Here is a 16755-nt window from a genome sequence, read left to right on the forward strand (position 1 = left end):
CATTAGCAGGAAACTGCGAAGAGCAGGGATCCAGGGTCACAAAGACGCTGGGGTCTGGGGTCACTTCACTGCCCTGTTGATGGCCGTGTCCCTTGGTGATCAGCTTCTTTTTGCACCTGGGTCTCCTCATCTGTAAAATGGGCATAATGTCAGTGCCCACTGTGCATGGGTCCCGGTGGGTTAAACAACTCAGTGAAGTTCGTGAAGCCTAGGGCCTGGAGCGGTGAGTACTTAACGGAGTTGAGCATTTGAACTCTTACGCTATGGAGCCACGGACGGCCCAGATTATGATGTCTGGAGGGAAGGCTCGCAGGTTGAGCTGCTGTGCACCACGAACGGGGCAGGGCTTCATCTGTGCACATTATCTGAATCCTCAGTGCGAGCCTCAGAAGTGCGGGTGCTGGGAGTGCGGGAGGGGAGGGGGCTGCGCGCAGCCGCACAGAAGGCTGTGGCCCCTGTGCCCAGTGGCTTGTTCGGCTCCCAGTGCCAACATATGTGATGGCGGGGCGGGGGGGGACGGGGGGAGAGGGGAGGGCACCCACCCCCAGTGTGCCCAGAGGGAGGGCACCCACCCCCAGTGTGCCCAGAGAGAGCTGATGAGTCTGAAGCTCGGCATAGACCTCTCTCCCTCCTCCTCTCCTCTTCCCTCCTCCTCCTCCTTTCCCCTCCCCCTCCTTCTTACCTCTCCCCTCTCCCCTCCTCTTCTCCCATCCCCTCCCCTCCCCCCTTCCCCCTCCCCCTCCCCTTCTCTCTCCTTCCCTTCTTCCCTCCCCCTTCTCCCCCTCCCCCTCCCCTCCCTCCTTTCCTTCCCTCTCTCCTCCCCCCTCTCCCCCCTCCTTAGAGAGCCTCTAATTGCTGCGTCATCACTGCCTGTTGCAGGGATATAAACGGATATTTGTACTGAGCTATTTTTTTTGCCACTTGGCACTGTGTTGGTATTTTTAATTAGCTTTTGATAAGGCATTTATAGTTTTTAATTAAAGGGGGAAGAGGGAGGGAAAAAAATTCCCTCTCACCGACAGACATTGCATGCGTGAGAATGTAAACGCGGACTCTGATCGTTGGAGATCTAAACGGGGTCCGGGCGGGGGGGGTGGCTTCCAAAGGGACCCCCACTCCGAGGCTCCCGCGGGCCCCTGCGCCTGCCTTGCCCCATGCTGGCCGCTCCAGGCTGCCCTCGGCCCTTTGCCCCTGGGTCCTGACTTACCAGTTTGGGCGCCGGGGGTGAAGGAGGTGAGGGGTGTGCGAGCTTGCTGGGGCCAGCATAGCGAGATGCCACAAGCGGAGCTGTCTGGTTCCCGGGAGGCCAGAAGTCCAAGCCCAGGGTACTGGCAGCGCCGATTCTCTCCGAGGACCACGAGGGAAGGGTCCGTTCCAGGCCCCTTGCCCTCCACCTGGCGCTTCCTTGGCCTGCGACCACGGGAACCGTCTTCACGTGGCCGCCTCCCCGTGTCCTATTAGCTTAGGGGCCCCACCCTCCTCGTGTGACCTCAACTTCACTCATACATCCGCGACACCCCTACTTCTAAATAAGGTCACATTCGGAAGTCCTGGGGTTTAGGGCGTGAACCTATGAATTTGAGGGGGCATAACACAGCCCGTGATAGGGGCTTGAGGTCTAACCATTGGCTTTCAGCCCAGGGTTAGAGCCCGGCACTTTGTCAGGACCAGAAAGGCCACTGGGGACCACGCGACTCCACACCCTCATCTTCCAGGTGGGAAGGGACTTCCTAAAGCCCCATGGGGGGGCTCGAACCCAAGTCCTCTTTGCCAGGGCTCGGGCCCTCTCAGGATGTAAGGGGATTTTGACTTCTCCGGGCAGAGCGGGAGGCCGTCGAGCCGGGAGGAGAAGGTTGAGATGCGCTAGCACCTCTCCCAACTTTGCTGCCACAGACATTTGTCCACCGGGTATTTACTGAACATCTACTATGTGCCATAGATATGGTGGCCGGCAAAACAGACGTGACGCTGCCCTCACAGAATGTGTGGCCTATAAGCGGGAGACAGAATTAGTCAAGTGCACAAGTAGGCAGCTTCTGATTATTCATCACGCTGAGGGTCGGAAGGGGGAAATAGGGTGGCACGTGAGAGCCTGACCCCCAGGGCATGGAGTGGGCTGGTGGGCAAAGGCAGTCTCCAAAGAGCGGCATCCTGAAGCTGGACAGTAGCCAGAGGAGGCGGTGGTGGGGGCAGGGTCTGGGAGCAAACAGCTGCACAGGGTGGGCCTTGGGTTTCCCACCAACTGAGGTTGATGGGAAGTAGAAGAAAGTGTTGGAAGTGGTTGGGCACGATGCCCTCTGGCTGGTGGACGGGAGAGGAGGCAGGGAGGCTGGCTGGGAGGCCGTCACACCCAGCTGGCCAGGTGAGTCTGGGCTCACTCTTTCTCTTTGGAGCCCACCTCTGGGGCTGCGGTTTGGCTTTGGCCAGGGAGGCCTCTGGGAGACGCCTTGTCTCACCTGGCCTCCCCCGCCCCCATTCTTTCTGTGGGGTCCTCCAGAGGTGGTCCGGGCAGGAAGGCGGGTGGCTCTCAGCACCTGCCTCACGGTGTAGGGCTCGGGGGATCCATGCCCAGCACCTTTTGCTCTGGCTGCATGTGGTGGGGTCTGGAATCATCATCCTGGCCCACGACCTAGCTGGGGGGCCCTCTCTAGACTCACTGAGGCCTCAGATACCTACACCCCATCCCAGCCCCAGAGCTCCTGGGCCTGTGCTGGTGAAGCCCCCTCTGGTGCTCCCGCCGGCCTGGGGAGTCTGGGAATTGGGAATAATCCACTTGAGGACACCTGGGTTCGGGGCTCGGCTCACCCATGGGACTTTGGGAAGTCCCGGAAATATTAAGTAAGAGGTGCAGAGCGAACCCAGGGCCTGGCCCAAGGCCTGGGGACCTGCAGAGGCAGCCGAGTCATGACACGGTTCTGAGGCCATCAAGCCACACGGATTCCGTAACATCAGAGCTGGAGGGGCCCCGGAGTCCAAGGCCAAGAGCAGTGTGGTCATGGCAGTCATTTTGCTGCCCCTTGGAGCCTCTGCATGCTTACCTGCATGCATTCGTTTCATTCATTCATTCATTCATTCATTCATTCATTCATTCATTCATTTTTTTCTTCCATTCTTTCATTCATTCACTCAATGAGTACTCAGTGCCCATGAGGTATGAGGCCCTGACGAGGGCACTGGGGCCCAGAGATGACTCAGGTGGCTGCTGTCCCTGTCCAGTCCTGTGTTTGAGCAGAGCTACCTCCAGGTGCCCTCTGTCACCCCATCTGTGAGCAGGCAGAAGAGCCTCACCAGGCTTGGGCAGGGGGGTGTGGGTCTATCCCAGGTTAGATGCTGAGGACGAGGGCCAGGGTCACCTCCTCCAGGAGGCAGACGATGGAATGCCTAAGGGATGACTGAGGAATCAGGCTGCCTCGGATGGAGTCCCAGATGTGACTTGCACTCAGTCTCTCTCTCTCAAAAATAAATACACATTTAAGAACATTTTTTAAAGAAAAGGAAAAGGTCCAAACTCTCATTTATTCTAGATGGGAAGGGAGATTTGGCCAAATCACAGGCCAGGAATGCCCATTTTACCGGGTCTCGGTCTCCGGCAAACCCAGGCAGGACGGTAAACCTGACCACAAACATGAATACTTCATCCAGTACTGGTTCCGAACCCAGGACAAGGGTCTGTGTCCAAATCTCCCCTTTTTATAAAGACATCCTTGCACTGGGTCAGGAGCCCACCCCACCTTACTGTGACCTCAGCCTGATCACACCCCCAACAACCTATTTCCAAATAAGGTCACAGTCTCAGCTTCTGGGGACCAGGACTTGAACCAGATGTGAGAGATTGAGGTGTTGCTTCCCCACTCTGAGCCTCGCTTTCCCCACCTGTAAAATGGGTGTGAAGACAGCTGCACCTCACAGAGTGGTTGTGACGGCCCGATGTGATGAGTCAGACAGGTGCCCAGACGGAGCCCGGGAAGTATGGAGACGTGCGCCTGTTCCTTCCTGCCACCATTGTCATTACACTGCCAGGCTCAGGCTGCCCTTTGGGTCTCTCTGGGCCCTCAGGACATTCAGTGCGTGTCCTGCCCCCTGGCTCCGGCTGGGTGTGCATCCCTGAGGGAGACCAGCGGGGGGAGGAGACGGTGTCTTCATCTCTCTTCATCTGGCACGAGAGCTGGTCCTGGGCCCAGACGGATGGGCTGTCACTCGGGGCTGGCGTGTGCATGTGAGTGTGCACGCGTGTGCCAGGATGTGTGCGTGCTTACCCAGAGCCACTGTGGGGTGAGGAGGGGGCAAGGGGCAGCCCTGCCCGAAGCTCAGTGATTGCACTTAAAATCCTAGGGTTGTGGCTCGTGAGGTCTGGTAGGAACCCTTGAGTTCTGGCCCCTCGTGCTGCACTTGGGGAAACTGAGTCTCTGCTCGTTGGGGCCTGTTAGAGCCTGTCCGGGGTCCTTTTTGATATAAAAATATCACTATTAATACATTTTGCCACAGTTTATCATTCTGTCCTGGAGTCAGGCCTTAGGAGGTTTCTGGAGACACTGGCAGGTGGAGGGGAGGTCCTGGACATGGGATCCTCAGGGCTGTTAGACCCTCCCCCTGCCCCCTCCCCCTTCCCCCCTGCCCCGGGCAGCCATGACCGTGCTCTGTGCCGGAAAAGTACAGGGTGGGCGGTGCAAAGACTCTGGTGGTGGAAACCGGTATGCACACGGGGCAGAGCCCCCACTTCCCTGTTTTTTTTCCGTGTGGTCCCAGCGTCAGCTGCCCCCTCTGCTGGGAGAGGTCACAGCCCCACCCCCGCCATAGTGGCTGGAGCTGGAGTTCTGACACACACACTACTCACCTCTGGCCACTGGGGGGCGCCCGAAGCCTTGCATCTGGTGGTTCTTCTGTCTGGGCATTGGCGGGGGCGGGGGGGGGCAGCGTCCTTTATGGAGGCCTGGCCACCTTGTGGTCACTCACCATAGACCCCAGTCATGGTCCCAGAGCCGTTCGGAAACTCTGGGAAGCCGAGAGGGCAGCAAGGTTGGGGAAGGAGGCCAGGGTCAGTGAGCAGAGTTCAAGCCCTGCTTGGCCTGTCACCCCTCGGGTGTGTTTGCACAGCTTCTCAGCTCTCTGGGTCTCTGCTGTCACATCCGTCAGAGGGAGTCCACGCCTGCTGCCACAGACTGCTATTTTGTAGCCGATGACAGCAAACACGGGCTAACGGGCGCTGCATGCTTCCTGGCCGTGCCTGCTTGGGCTGGTTACCTAGACTCCCTGTGTTTGTTTCTCGGTGTAAAACCGGGATAAGAATAGAACCTTCCACATAGCCTTGCCAGGAGTTAAGGAAACCGTTCACGAGAAGGGTGCCTGGCAGTGCCAACCTGGCCGTGTCGACCCACACGTAGCAACGGCTGCCAGGGTTCCTTACCGTGTGCCACCCCCGTGCTGAGCCTTCTGCACGGGTCCTCTGATCCTGCAACGCCAGCCTCGTGCAGGCACGGCTATCATGCCCATTTTACAGATGAGGCTTGGAGAGGCGAAGTCCCCTCTCCAAGGTCTTGCAGACGTTTGGGGGCTGCGGCCAAGGCTCCGTGTTCATGTTCATGGGCTGGAAAGACCGGATACCCCAACTCCTAGCTGAGCTGGGAGTCTGCCGATTGTCAGTAGAACAGAAGGGCGAGAGGAGACTGTTTTACAGGTGGGGGAGGGGTGGAGGAAGAGGGAAAGCCGAAGGTCTGGGGGTGGGGGTAGGGCATCTGATCTGTCCTCTCAGGGCTCCTCCAGATTCACCCAAGCAGAGGCTTCCACCCGGTGCCCTGCCCTGCAGACAGCTGTGCCCATCGTGCCCCGCCCCTGCCCCCAGCAGCTGGCTCAGACCGAAGGGCTGCGACAGGGACCCGGTGGAGAGGCTGTGGGGGTGGCCGGGCACTGGCAAGCCAGCAGGAGCCTCTGTCCTCTCCCGAGGCCCCAGATTCCCACTCAATGCCCCCCCACTTCTCACCTGGTGCACTGGTAAGACAGGGCGGCCCCCGGGGTTCTCTGTGGCCTTGGGTGTGACCTCAGAGAGACGCCTGTCTCCACGGGCACTGCTCACACACCAGGGGAAATTCTGGGCATGTTCTTGGCTCAGCCGAGCACCCCTGGGGTGAGCAGCGGGAGTCGCGTTCAGAGCCAGGTCAGGTCTCTTGTTCTGTTCAGTCTTCAGAGGTGGTGGACTGAGGACTAATTGCCTCTCAGACTTCCTCTTCTGTACCTGGAGGTGGTGGCATTTCTGGGGGAGGAAGGTCATCAGAGATCTTGGTAGAGGTGACAGAGTGCCCTGGAGACAGCAGGGTCTCTGGGATGAGAAACATGTAGAAAAGTCCTCAGAGACCCTCTTGGTGGTTCCCCCATTTTACAGATAGGGAAACTGAGGCCTTGAGAAGGGGAGAGATGTGCTCAACACCCTTATTGAGTTTCTAGCAGAACCAGGACCGGGTCAAGGCACTTCCTTCTCGGCACAACTGTGTGGATGCTGCCTCTTCTGGGAAGCCTTCCTGGATTTCCCCAGGACCGTGAGGTTTTCCCTTTTATCTTGAATTCTTCAAGCCCCCCTGTGCACGCCTGGTCACTCATGCTTGTCACCTTGTATAGGGACTGCTGACCAACCCCTTGGGTTCTCCAGCCAGCAGGGGGTTTCTTTGGGGGCAGGGTCTGCGCTCTTCCCAGGCCTGGCGTGTGGCCTGGCATGGACTTGGTGCTTACTAAGTGTGTGTGGGATGAACAGAAGAGAGAGAGGGGAAGGGAGAGAGGGAGGGAGTGAAAGCGGGAAAGATAAAGGAGGGGAGAAGGATGAATTGGGGGGTTCAGCCCGCAGAGGGGGTGGGACACAACGGAGGCAGGTACGAACAGCCCCGACCACCTGGAGGAGGGAGAAGGGCTGTAGAAAGGATCGAGAAGGCGTTGGGGGCGCCCAACTGGGCCCCCTGCTGAGGGTTCCTGAGAGTTGCGGAGCGCCCCTCCCCCCTCCTGACCTGCTTCTTTCCTGTCCCCCGCAGGCGGCGTCCCCTGGGACCTGGAGAGCCCCCCTGTGTGCCTGACCGTGGGGCCAGCACCCGTCCGCACCCTGCTGAGCCTGGAGGATGCCGTGTGGGCCAGCTGTGGGCCTCGGGTCACCGTGCTGGACGCCACTAGCCTGCAGACTCAGGTACTGGCCCCACCCATGGCTCAAGGCCGCCCACCCACGGCTGGCTTGCTGGGCACAGGCCCGCTGCCCCTCCCTGTGCCCTACCTGGCACTGTATTTGGCTCCAGCTGCGTCTCAGGGATCAGTGAGTGTTTGCTGAGAAGCAGAGGTTCCCCCCCACCCCAAGTCACTGCTGGGCCCTGCCCTCTGCCCCTGGTGTGCATCCCTGGGCTGAGCCGTGATCTCCTGCTGCCTATGGGGCTGGAACTGGGGTCCCTGCCTCGGACTGTACCGGGGCCTGGCTGTGCTGAGGGGGCCCCAGGGTGGATGCAGCTGTCCTGGGGGCTGGGCTCTTTACATAGTGTGGACGTGGATGCTGCCTGGCCCTCCCTGCCCTGCTGTGAGCGGAGCCCTGCCTGCTCCTTGGGCCCCGGGGTGGGGGCCTCCACGCAGGGCCTCCGTCTGGACTCAGCCTGGGCCCCTGCCTGTTCCCGCCTGTCCACACCCCAGGGCCCATCCTGGGCGGCAGGCGTGAGGCTTGGGCGAGGCTCCCCAGTGGTATTTCGGTGATGTTTGCCATCGTTTGGTTGGTTTGGATTATCAGCTTGGAATGAGGCCTTGATGACCAGGCCCAGAATAGATGTCTGGGTTTAGGCTCAGGGTAGGAGCAGACAACTGCCCCAGGGGAGCCTCTGTGGGGGGGGGCATTGCCGTTTGCCCCCCTGTCATCTCTGCAGATTGGCTGTAAATCGGCTACTCAACAGGTAGGCAAGGGCACTAAAGGAGTCTTGCCATTGTAAGATCACAGACGATGGGCTTCGGGCCAGGTGGGGAAACTGAGACCCGGGGAGATGTGGGCTCGCAGAGCCAGAGGGTTGAGGCTTTGAGTTCTAATCCTCCCTTAGAGCAGAAGGGGGGTGAGGGCTAAAGGTGACTGCTGGGCCCTGCTCTGGGGACAGAGCCCGAGGACCTGTGACCTCACTGGTGCAGCTGGGCCCGGCCCGGGCCAGGGGGGCTCTGAGGAGGCGTGAGCAGGAAGGAGTCTGCTGCCTCCCGCTCTGGATTTCTTGGTCTTCTTTCTCCGGGGGCGGTGGGGGGAGGAGCCAGAGTGGGGACGGGGCCCTGAGCAGCCGTAGCCACAGGCCCCCTTCCCAGCGCCTGATTCGCTCTGGGGGCGTGTCTGCACCTGCTCCAAGTGCCTCTCACCTCCACCTTCTGAGAGGAAGGAGAGCAGGGAGACCTGGCTCCCGGGGGCCTTCGGAGTCCCCTAAACTCCCGGGTCTCAAGCCCCCTGGCAGGAGGAAGGACGAGGCCCGTCTTGGACTCCTTGGCTCACCCCTTGCAGCCCCTCCCCCAGTGTCCCTGCACAGTCGTCGCAGCAGGCTGGGTGCCCTCTCTGCTGTCCCCTGCTAGCAGCCTGTGCAGGCTCTGACTCCTGGAGGGGAGCTGTGCTGAGGGGCCCTCGGCCAGCAGCAGGGGACGGGAGGAGGGTCCCAGCCCTGCCCTGGGGGTCTCCGGTCTGATGGGGGAAGACCCAGCCCCTTCCTTGGCAGGCCTCCAGTCTGATGGCGGAGACACAACCTTGTTCGCTGTGTGGGAAAAGTGAGCCCAGAGGTGGGAAGAAGCCAAGAGCAGACAGAGGATGAGATGGGGAGGTGCAGGCTCTTCGAGGCCCCTGTTGGCCCGAGGACAGTCCCAGCACTGCCAACAGGGAGATGGAGGGGGCGGGAGGAGGCAGCTGAGGATGTTGGGAGGCAGGATGAGAACAAAGAGGTGTTTCTGAAGAAGAATCATCTGAAGAAGAATCGTCTGCTCCCCCAGAAAGCACAGGCCTGGGGGAGTCAGCCCTGCTGGTTGCTGGGGAGAAGGAGTGAGCAGCGGGCCTGAGAGGGTCGGCAGAACATGCCCCGTCCCCTGCCGGGCCCTGAGACTTCCTGGAGAGGGAATGGGGGCGCCACCAGAGGCAGTGGACCCTCTCTGTACTGGCCATGCCCCACACCGGGTTCCCTGGGCGCCCCAGGCCCTTGGAAGTGTGTGGCCGGCCAGCCGGCTGGCTGAGTGGCCCTGCTCTGTCTTGCCAAGCTGTGCACCCTTGGACGAGGCACCGAGCCTTCCTGGGCCTCAGCCGCTTCGTCCAGAAAGTGAGATGTTAACAGTACTTCGCAGAGGGTTGAGTGAGAACATGCATGTAAAGCAGCTGTTTCACCCAGGGCCTGGCACGTAGCAAGTGCTCAGCGAGCAGTAGTCATCCCTGTAATTACGTCCTGAACTTAAATGCTTGTTGCAGCATATGTGGCTCATTTGGAGAGTCCGACTCCCTTTGGGCCAGTGTGGCTGCTGGGCGCGGGGCGCCGCATCCTGGGTGTGCCACCCTCGGGCTCCGCTGGTAGGAAGGCTGCCTCCTGCTGAACAGCGGTCCTAGCCGCGTGAACAGATGGAGAAGGGCAGGACACGGGTGAGGCCAGGCCCTGGCCATCCTTCACCCAGTTTTGCCGGCTGCAGCCGCAGCACATTCTTATCCAGGCCCCGGAGCCCTGCTCTGGCCCCTCCATCCCTGGGGCCGAGCAGCCACCTCGCCCCAGCTCGAAGCTGTGATGATTTAAGATTAGTTCTGGACCAGCTACTCTCAAGAAGGGGATCAGTTTGGCCTTTCACCTGCTTTGCGTGCCCTGGAGGGTGTCCGGGGGGAGGGGCGTCAGGTGCAGGAGGCTGGACGGAAGAAGGGGCGGCGGGTCAGAGGGGGCACGCGCCCCGTCTGCGGCCGGGGAAACTGGACAGTTCGCGAGCTGCACAGTGCAGGTGGCTCACCTTCGGTCCACGCAACCCTTCGGCACAGTAACGAGGTGATCGCATCGCATAGTTAATCAGGCTGCGCTCCGCTGCCGCTTGCAAAGAGAGGAAGCCTGTGCACCTTGGCTCTGCGGCTCTGGGAACTAGCTCCATGTGGCTGCGGCTAAGCGCTCTTGTTGGCGCCTAGCACATGGTCAGCCAGGACCGGGGGAGTGGGCTGGGGACCCGGCTGCCATCCGGGCTGCTGTGCTCTTGCGTAGCACCTAGGGCCCAGCGCAGGTCTCCGCACCAGAGTGTGTCACTTCAGAGGAAGGGCATCGTTTGCTAGCAGCGATGGGGCACTTCCTCCCCCAGGCTGGAGAAAACCCTCCATGGGGATTTGCGACCCTTGCAACTGCTCAGGGCTCCAAGCCAGAAGGCCCAGGAGTGTGTTGGTGGCTGCAGATGTGGCTAGTGGGGCTCTGGGCCAAATGTGAAGACCTAGGGAGTTAGTGTAGGGCTTGTGTTAACTCTAAGGAGCTTTGCCTCATTTTTCCCACCCCCACTAAATGATAATAACCAACATATATTGAATACTTGGTGTGGATCAGGCATAGGTTTTAAGTATTCTACATGAATTAACTTGTTTAATCCTCAAATCACTCTATGAGATGAGCATTATTATCATTCCCACTTTACAGATGAGGAAACAGAGGCACAGAGAGGTTGAGTGACTTGCCCAACGTCACACAGCTAGTAGGAGGCAGAGCTGGGATCTAAGCACAGGCATCTGACTCTTGAGTCTGCTCTAGACCTCTGTGTTGGCACCTGGGTAGACGGAAGGCTGTCTCCTTTGGGCTGCATTTGTCCCCTGCAAGTTTCTGTCCTGTTACCTGTAACTCCTGGGAACTTTTATTCGTTTATGTACTTGCTTTCTCCACCAACACGTCTTCCAGGCCGAGGATTGCTGCCTGTTCATTTTCATTTCCCCAGTGCCCGGCTTACATAGCAGTGCTCTGAGTAAATAGTCATGGTGGATGGATAGATGGGTGTCCTGTGCACCCACCCTCTGTGTGGGGTGCTGGAGGGATGGACGGACATGGGTAAACCTGTGCTCAGGTTATGGGGAGCTCAGAGTCCAGTGTGGGGAGCAGACCTGGGGGATAGGCAGTGTCAGCCCAGGGTGAGGAGACCAGGAGGGGGCAAGCCCGGACCCAGCGGGGACCCCGGGGAGGCGCGAGGATTGTCAGACCCAGCCAGAGGAGGGACGGGAGCAGGTGAGGTGCCTGGAGGTCAGGACCTCCGCGCCGGGCTGGGCAGGCGCGTGGCTGTGATGAGGGCAGGCACGGGGGAGGCAGGGAAGATGCTCTGAGCAGAGGAGTCACCAGGAGCTGGGCCAGAGTCAGCCGGGGGGTGCACAGACACGGTCTGGAGGGCTCCCCGGGGACAGGCCCCTGAGCGGCGCCCCCGCCCCCTCCAGCTGTCTCCATTTAGGCCCACTTGGTCCCCGTTGGCCGCCCCAACCTCGCTGAGCCTGCCCCCCGCGGAGCCAGTGCCCACGGTCTGTCTCTGGGTTTGACGCTTGCCCACCAGCTGCTTGTTCAGCTCCTTGATCCCAGCGGAACGGCAGCGAGGCCTGTTAAATAATAACGTAGCTCACCGGGGCCTGTGTCAACACCACAGCCTCGTGTTCATTATCTAGATCGGCACCTTCAAAGTCTAATCCAGTCATACGGAGTTCATTTTAACCGATCGCTGGAGGGGAAGCCGGCCGTAGGATGACTGTTGCATCTTAATTAAAAAAAAACACAAAAAACAATTTATTGGGGACAGGTTGTCTGGAAGGTGCTGCGATGCAGGGCAGGTTGCGTCTGTGTTTGGGGACCGGGCCTGACCCCTGTCCTGCAGGGCTGTCGTGAGGGTTCCTCGGGGCAGCCTCTCTCTCATTCAACCCTGGCTCCCCCATTCGTGCCCACAGAGAAGCCTGTCCGGACCCTCTCGTCTCCTCCACGTGCACTGGGTCATACCCCTGCGAGCCCCAGGGCGGCACCAAGCTGTTCTCCTTCACACCACTGGCCACAGCTGGGTGTGGACGTTTTGGGGACAATGACCGGATTAACCAGACTGAGGCTGAGTGAGGGCAGGAGCCTGGTTGGTGCATAGCAGGTGCTCAGTGAAGGGCCGTGAAGGCCTTGGGCACGTCCCTTAGCTTAGGGGAGTGGGCTCAGAGAATGGTGGGTCCCCTCTGCAAGGAGGGAGGACTTGGTCAGGGGGTGTGATATTAACCTGCTTCAGACCTCAGCACTGAGCCCATGAAAGGTGCTTCTCAAAGTGCGTGCGGTCGATAATCCCACCTTGCACTGGCTCCTCCCCTCCTGCAGCTGCCTCGACCCCCCACCCCGGCACCTGGGCCCTGGCCCCCGGCCCCCGATACGGGCACTGATGCTTTTTGTCACCAAGCATGCCCGAAAAGAAACTTCTCTGGATTACTGGACACCACCAGCCCCCAGGTTTCCCCCTGCCCACCCCCACACGCACCCCCCTTCCCCACCCTTAATTTTCACGTTTAATGCCCAAACTTAGTTTGCATGTATTAGCCGTTGTAAATCTATCATAACAGTGTGACGTGGCATGAATAATGCATCCCTGAGCTGTATTAGTTTTCTGTCTCCTATCTTATTTATGACACAAAACGGGTGGGAATTTGCAAAAGCAAAATCTAGGCGCAGGGCTTCCTGGGTAATGGTATGCAAATTGGCATGAGGGTGGAAAGATTCACCCCGTCCCCGGGGTGCCGGGGAGCCAGAACTCCGGTGTGGGGGCTGCCTGAGCGTGCAAGGCAGGGCTCACGTCACTGCACGGAGTCCTCTCTGGTCCATTGTTTTGTCTTAATTTTTTTAAGCATGCACGTCATTATTATTGTCAGCCTGTTATTTATTTTTTTTAAATTAAAAGTTGGCAGGTGAAACTTGAGATGTTGGTTCTTGAGACATAGATTCACAGTCTAAAGACTGAGGAGGCTTCCAGGAGGCTCAGACAGTAACAGGGAGAACGAGTTTTCCAACAGTAGGAAGAACGGAGGTTAGACTTTCGGAAGAACTCCCTTTCAGGAAGCTTGGGAAGGGTAGGGGGTAGGGGTGGGTTTGCGGATCCCGTGGGGCCCCCTCCTGGGGGGGTTGTTGAGGGTCAGGAGTAGCTCAGGGCTGACTCTGCTCTGGGCATCTGAGGGGGGGGGAGGAGGGATCGCAAGGATGTCCTGTGGGCCTGGGGGTGGCTAAGGGGCAGAACTCCAGGCCCCCTCCCTCCTCACCGGGAAGAGCTCAGATCTTTCTTGTATCTGGTATCTGGTCTCCTCCGTCCCGGAAGATTTAGGTTGGCGAAGGATTTCATGGTTTAAAGACAAGTAGTTTGAAGCTGTTGGCTCAGGGAGTGGGCTGTGTGAAGCCAGGGCGGAGGGAAGGGCTGGTGCTGAGGGGAAGGCAGATGGAAGAGGTTATTACGGAGAGAACAGATGGGGGCTGCAGGTGAGGGAGGGGCAGACGGCGGCGGCAGGTGGCAGTCCTCTGCCGCTGAGCCCCTGCCTCCCCCCTCCCCGCAGTGTCTCTGGCTGTCAGTCTGTCTTCCGGTCCACGTGGCTCTGCCATGGGCCCCCACCCCTCTGCGGTTACCCTCCGCTCTGCGCCCTGTAGGACAGGACTGCTGCCCAGCCCCCTAGAACCTGGCAAAGACACACAGGGCCACGGATGGACCCCTGGATGCCGGGCCCCCGGCTGGGCCTCGACGCAGTGGAGGCTGGGAGCCTGAGCCCAGAACTAGACTCCGGGCGCAGTCACAGATGGAGTGAGGTCACACAGGGAGGGGTTTAGGCCAGCGTCTTGCACATTCAGACGGTTACGTGATGGTCACCTCAAGCCTGGCGGCCGGGCTGGGGAAGGGTCTGCGGGGCTGGAAGCTCTCAGGAGGCAGTCCCGCTGCCGTGCCTGGTGGGCTCGCATGGAGGTCAGGGTGGGCTTGGGAGCGAGCTGGCTGGCCCGGCCCAAGGCTCTGCCACCGAGTGCCTCCACTTCCCCACCTGTAAAATGGGAATAATTACAGAATCGACCCCAGACATGTAGCCCGATGTATGTGAAACACAGTGTCACAGCTGTTTGACAGTGACAGGACTTGGTAAGGATCCCTTGGGACACCTGGGGAGGTGAGGCGCCAGGACTGGCATCACTCAGGCTCACTCAGGTGGGGCCTGCAGGTGCGACTGGATCTGCCCCTCAGAGCTGGGAAGCAAAGCAGAGAAGGCAGAGCTACCATAGGGGGCCCTTGGAACTGTTTCCTGAGGCCGGGCTGCCGGAGGATCTTTCCCGAACAAAGCTCTCATCACACCGGATCTGGAACTGGCCGGCTGCCTCTTTCCCGGCTCTCCCAGCCCCCCGGCACAGGGACGGGCACTGACCGGCACTGCAGTCCCTATGCTGGGCCGCCCCGCCTCAGGCACCTGCTGCATCCACGTGGGTGCGATGGTGGTGGGGTCACGGGGTTGACCCGTATCCACACTCCCTCATCCCAGTGGCTGTGCCCCATGGCCTTTGCAGGCAGCGACTCCCGGAACCTTCACAGCCAGCCCTATGTGGTAGTTGCCTTCTCGCCTCAAAGTCAAGGAGGTAGAGGCAGGAAGTCGGGGAGCTGACCCTGACAGTCTGGCCCTGCGCCCGTGACCTCAGTGCCTCTTCTGAGCAGGAAGCAGATGCTGAGAGGAAGTGTGAGAGTATCACACAGAAGGGGAGCCCGGCACACGGGGCACAGCCCGGACGCTCCGTGGCCCCACCCCTGCGAGCGGACCGCACGGGCTCTGCGAGCTGAGCGGGTGCGGCAGGTGCTTGCCCTGTCTCCGCTCCGTCTTGGCTGGGGCCCCCGCGGTGGCTAGGGCAGAGGCGGACCCCAGGCTCAGCCGGGGGGTGCTGCTTGCACAGGGCAGGGCTGGGGCACGTGCGAGGGCCCGACTCCCTCGGAAGGCACTGGGTGGTCCCCGGTGGCCGACAGCCTGGCATCCCCCTCAGGTGCGGGCGGAGAGGACCCTCCTGCTGCCTCACGTGATCCAGGGCAACAGAAGGACACTAAGCAGGAACTAACGAGGGGCTGCCGTGGCCCACGCTCGGAGATGCTTTTCACACTCCCCTCCCTCGGGAATAGCCGCCGAGCCCATGGATTTTAGTTTAGTTTTGTTCCTAGAGGCAAAAGTTCGGTGTGGTGGGGGCAGGTCCCCTCTCCCTGTGGTGGTGTTTCCTGCGCCGCACTTGGGGTTACTGGTGGGATGGCGAGGGGTCCGCCCTGCGTTATGGGCGTTGTGACAAGCAGGTTTGCTGCAGAGATTTTTCGCGTTGGGGGCTGGGGGGGGGGCGGTGCGAGGGTGGTTTGCAGACTCTCCTGAGATGTTGGCAAAAGCAGTTGCCCATCTTTCTGGGGAAAAAAAGTGGGCTGTTAAAACGTTTGGGATAGGCTGTCGGTCTTGGAGCTGTGCAGGGACGTCCGTCCGTTCGTCCCTCCCTTCTCGGTGCCCAGGGTGGCCCTGAGCTGCAAGAGTCCAGGACCAGATCAGGTCTCTTGTTAACCTCACCCTCAGTTTCGAGATGAGTCAGCTGAGCCCCAGCGGTGCTGACCAACAGGCTGGTGCGAGGGGGAGGTGGGGGTCGTGTCCTGGACCCCCCTGAGAAGAGTGCCGGAAGGACTCCTCTGCTGGCACCGGTCGCTTGGCCGTGAGCAGGCGGGACACTGAAAGCAGGCTGGGCGGGCCCAGCGGTGTCTGTGTGTGGCTGGGAGTCCCGGTGCAGGCCACGGACCCCCACTAGGGTGACCCACCGTCCCAGCTTGCCCGGGACAGGGCGTCAGGCTCCTGGTGCTAAAGAGGGGCCCCCCCGGGCACGCCAGGGCGGTTGGTCACCCTCAGTTGGAATCCTGGCCACTCCCCACCCTCCCCTTTCCTGTGCTGTGACTTTGTGAGTGTCATTCAGCCTCTCTATTTGTTTCCTCAGCTGTGACATGTTGATAAGAATAAGACAGATAAAGAAAGGGACGGGAATCGTCTTGCCGATTGCCTTTAAAACACAGACCGTGCCTGCCCAGAGCAGCCGCTCAGAGCGGGACCCCTGTGTCTCTGTTCCCAGCCCGGCCCCCGGCAGGTGGAGGGACCCCGCACCATTGATTTCTGGAAGCCTCCGCATCCTGCCTGTTAGATGGGGATGCAGAGGGGGTGCCCTCATCCCAGGCGGCTGGGGCGTTACAGGGAGGCAGGGTTGGCCGAGGGGCTGGTGAGGGCTCCGCGGGTGACCTCTGGACCTGTGACTATGCCTGCAGCCCGCCGTGGGGGCTGAGCGGGGAGTGGGAAGGAGGGAGCTGCCTGCCTACACTCTGCGGGGTCGTTGAGCAGGAGATGCTGAGGGTGAGTCCCGAGCTTGGAGTCCAGGGCTCAGGCCCCTGTCCCACGGGGCCACCCGGGCTCACAGTCCCCTTTCCAGGTGCAGTCTCTCTTCTCTCGTACAGGTCTCTGCGAGGGTGCAGTACTGCAGGGAAGGGCCTGGCACACAGTGGGTGCCCACAGGCCGTGGCTGAGCCAGCCCTCTGCCAGTTCCTCGGCGGCCCCCGGCCGCCCGGCACCGTCTCAGCTCTAATGACTTTGAGTGCTGAGCTGCTCACTCTGGGAATTTATAGAAACCAAGCACAGAAGCGGCACCTGGAGGCACATAAATATTGTAGGATGGAGGTTGGGCTGTGTCAGCACTATTTGGAGCAGTGTCACTCACCTGGAACCCTCTGTGTGCACGCCTGCAGCGGGGGAGGGGGGTGGGGGGAGGGGGG

General features: G+C 60.3%; 1 protein-coding gene across 5 annotated transcripts in view; it reads left to right on the forward strand.

The window, feature by feature from the left end:
- The window catches only part of ARHGEF10L (Rho guanine nucleotide exchange factor 10 like), a 112279-nt gene that overhangs the window by 75730 nt on the left and 19794 nt on the right, over positions 1-16755 (forward strand). For all 5 annotated transcript variants that reach the window (XM_039229045.1, XM_039229046.1, XM_039229047.1 and 2 more), the window contains one exon: positions 7014-7162. In XM_039229045.1, the coding sequence (XP_039084976.1) occupies positions 7014-7162 (149 nt within the window). The remainder of the gene's footprint in view (positions 1-7013; positions 7163-16755) is intronic.

This window comes from Hyaena hyaena, unplaced genomic scaffold, assembly GCF_003009895.1.
Source record: "Hyaena hyaena isolate Hyena2069 unplaced genomic scaffold, ASM300989v1 scaffold_35, whole genome shotgun sequence".
NCBI classification, from domain to species: domain Eukaryota; kingdom Metazoa; phylum Chordata; class Mammalia; order Carnivora; family Hyaenidae; genus Hyaena; species Hyaena hyaena.